We start from the raw sequence: 3,356 nt of genomic DNA, 5'->3' as shown, positions 1-3,356 counted from the left end.
GACCTGGGGTTCTCCTCGCGGCGTGATGCGCCATGTTGTAGTTCAGTGGGATCCGCTTGGGTAGGCGGTAGCCCAGTCGGCGCAGCCGGTTCTGGTCTCCTGGCCATCGGCCTGAGGAGACACCCAAGCTTTTTGCCATAGATCATGGATTCACCGGTCATGATGGAGATGGACTAGAGCAAGTGGTCAGGAAAAAGTGTTATCGTGCCAAACTTCGACAGTTGAAAAAAAGAGATGTGAGGAAAGCACGCAGCTAGACGAACAAACAGCCGATAAAAGTGGCAGACTTTCAGCTATTTAAATCGAGAAAACAACATGATCCACGAGAAAAGTCGATTCTTCTCTTCCTTGAGCGACATGAGTTTGTATCAAGTGTTGAAACGGAAGGAAGGAGCTACATCAGAGAGGTACGCCAAAAAGACTCCAAAACCAGGATTCCAGTTGAGAAAAGTGCGCGACTCACCTGCGACACAGGAATAAGTTCTTGGCTTGCAAGTACGTCTTGCTGTCCCAAAAGATGTGGTAGCTTACGGCGAGGGACCGCTATACGTGGCTGTGTTGTGATGACGACGGCTGGTGCTCAGAGACACTGAGATCCAGAGGTAGGAAGGAGTATAGGCGATGAGAATAGTGTAGTAGCAAGTAGCACGTCTCGGAAGAAGAAGTATAATGCTCTATCGTTTTGCGATGAGGGGAAGTAAGGTTACCGCGAGAACTGAGTTGCGGTTCTGAAGTTGAGGATGCTTGAGAGGAAGGAGGAGAAGATTCAAGTTATGGGCAGCTCCAAATCCAACTCACGGCAGAAAGCGGCGGGGTTCTTTCATGGAGAGACAGTAGTGGTCTGGTAGGTGAATGAAAAGATTCGGCTGGAAGGTGCGTAACTACAACTATCAGGCAGAAGAGCGAAATGTCTGCACCACTTTTGCGCAGAGATTCACTGCTCCTGCAATTGAACACACAGTCCATCCTCAATTCACTGACATTCAGCCAGTCGAGATCACTCAATGCATATGGAGTCGTCACGAAACCAAGTGAACACGGAAGAACAGGCCCTTTGGTCGACAGGGAAACTACTTATGCGTGCATCTGATTGTGAATTGCCCAGTGCGAGACTGCAGCGTACCTGGACGAGGAACAAAGTTGGCTCATTGTGCATGACAACAAGCTCAGGGATCCTCTAGGTCCCTCCCTAGTGTAATCTTGCCTCTCTTGACTCTTCATTTCAACATGAAACGAGGCAAATAGGGATGGACCGGGACGAAATACAGCCACAGATGTACCCGCGTAGCAAGTACGCGTTCCAACGCGACAACAATGTACCGAATCAGTACGGTGCTTAGTGTTTTAATCTTGCACAAAACCGGGCTATGGATGTTCGACCATTGGAGAATAGAAGCGAACTAATTATTGTCAAAGGCAGAGTGTCATGAGTCAATTATGCCAAACGTATGATTTGAGGGTCAGACAGCACGAGGCTCAGTGGCTTTGTATTACAGCGTGTCGTTGATGAGTGGACAAGTTCATATGGTACAAAGAGCGAGAGGGTATATCAATGAAGCGGTTCTAGTTGCCCTTGTTGAGCGCGTTCACCAGTTTGAGGATCGCGGACTCATTGCTGTCGGCGGTGGCGCGGCCGTTGTTCCAATCCACAACCTGCAAGAGTCAATCGTAGTTCGTATCGCTAGGATCATTCAAGAAAACTTACCACAGGCCTCTGGAAGGTGCTGCTGTCCAGCTTAAATTTCTTCAGGGCTTCGCTCTCGTTCGCAGCACCGCTAATGATGCTGGACACCTTGCTGGGGCCAACATATTCGAGAATGGTCTTGACCTGATCGGCAGTGGGAAGATCCTCGGTGATGTTGAGCTCGAACTCGGTACGCTTGGGATGAGTCTGAGCAGTGTGGTCGCTGGCCTGGTCCTCAGTCGCGCCGGCCGTGGCGTTGGCGGAAGCTTGCTTGAGGATTGTTGCAACCCTCTGCGAGGCTGGCGCGCCGGCCTTGTGGAAGAGGGTGATGATGTCGAGGGTCTTATGCTGTGAGAGGGGTTAGCGCATACATTATGGGGTACATGATGGTGTTTGCACCCACGAACGGAACATGTTGGCGGTGTTGACGATGCGAGGGAAGGTAATCGAAACTCGGAATGTCGACGACAAGTGACAGTGATTCTTGCGTCGTCGGTAGTGGAGCTCGGAGCTCCACGAGGATTACATCATGATCCCTGTCACCGCGGCAAATGTCGCTTAGCTGTAGGGGGGGGTGCTGGCGCTAGAAGGTCCCAATGATCGCTGAGTTTGATGTGATCATTGCGCAACCCGACCAAACGAGAAGAAACACCAGTGATTCGGTACAGTACGATGGGTTATTTCTCAAGTTCGAGTTCGATAGGAGACATTTGAAGACTATTTCGATCCTCATGGCGGGCCACCACTATTTCATCGTGGAAGTGGCCCCACCGTCGAGCTCCGAAGGGACCAGCCTTACGAGATATTTACTGCGGCAGTAGAGGGTAAGCAGCTAATTATCAGTTTCAGAAATTCGGTCTGCGAGCTAGGTCCTGAACACAGGAAAGAAATGGGACAGTTCTTGAAGCAACGAACTCTGCATTACTCAAGCTCCGTCACCGGTAGTAAGCTATGTTGCGTAGTAACTGTGCGTCGTTGTAGCGCCACAGCTACTGCTCAGTGCTCACGTTTGATGGAGGAGTCTCCATTATGAGCAATCGATGACGTACATGCGCACCTAGGCTTGTGATGCCTTGGGAAGGAACGAGTGCCAAAGGCGTTCCAGAACTGTAGCTGCCCAATTGAGACGCTGTTTCGTCGATTCACTGACTTTTGGTCTCTGTCGTGGAGCAAATCCGTAGATGACGTAGAGTGAAGTAACTAGTGGGGAAGATCGCGATCTCAGAGATCTCGAGTCTTTATAAGACATCAAGACAACCACCGAGCACCTTCTCACATCATCATTACAACCTCACTGATCTCTTAAAATCACCATCAATACCCCCTTCCAATCATTTCCCCAGGGAAAAAAATCATAGACCGTCAATATGAACGTCGCCCATGCCGGAGATCAGAGGAACGTCCCTGAGAGCGAGCAGGAGCAGCCTGAGCGCTTCCATGAGGGCAATGAGCACGCGCACAACCAGCTTGACTCCAGTACGTTTCTGTCGTCCGCATGGTCCATCTTACTGCTAACGGAATCAATAGAGGACGAGCGTACCATTGCCAACAAGCTAGCAGCTGAGGAGCAGAAGGACGGCGATAATGATAGCGAGGAGACAAGGCTGCACAAGATCGACCCGACCCTGCCCGTAAGTCTCCCGGATTATTACTGAGCATGCCTAGCTGACAT

At 50.6% G+C, this 3,356-nt stretch overlaps 1 protein-coding gene across 1 annotated transcript; it reads right to left on the bottom strand.

The window, feature by feature from the left end:
- Nucleotides 1-1,563: 1,563 nt before the first annotated feature.
- VDBG_02054 (conserved hypothetical protein) lies at nt 1,564-2,098 on the bottom strand (the record flags this gene model as incomplete). The annotated part of the gene is made up of 3 exons (XM_003007820.1): nt 1,564-1,653; nt 1,706-2,032; nt 2,084-2,098. The coding sequence occupies 3 exons, from the start codon at nt 2,096-2,098 to the stop codon at nt 1,564-1,566; spliced, it is 432 nt and encodes a 143-aa protein (XP_003007866.1).
- Between the last annotated feature and the right edge of the window lie 1,258 nt (nt 2,099-3,356).

The sequence above is a fragment of the Verticillium alfalfae genome, genomic scaffold, assembly GCF_000150825.1.
Source record: "Verticillium alfalfae VaMs.102 supercont1.2 genomic scaffold, whole genome shotgun sequence".
NCBI lineage: Eukaryota > Fungi > Ascomycota > Sordariomycetes > Glomerellales > Plectosphaerellaceae > Verticillium > Verticillium alfalfae.
The sequence above is the reverse complement of the archived record's forward strand: the minus strand, read 5'-3'. Positions and strand labels throughout refer to the sequence as shown.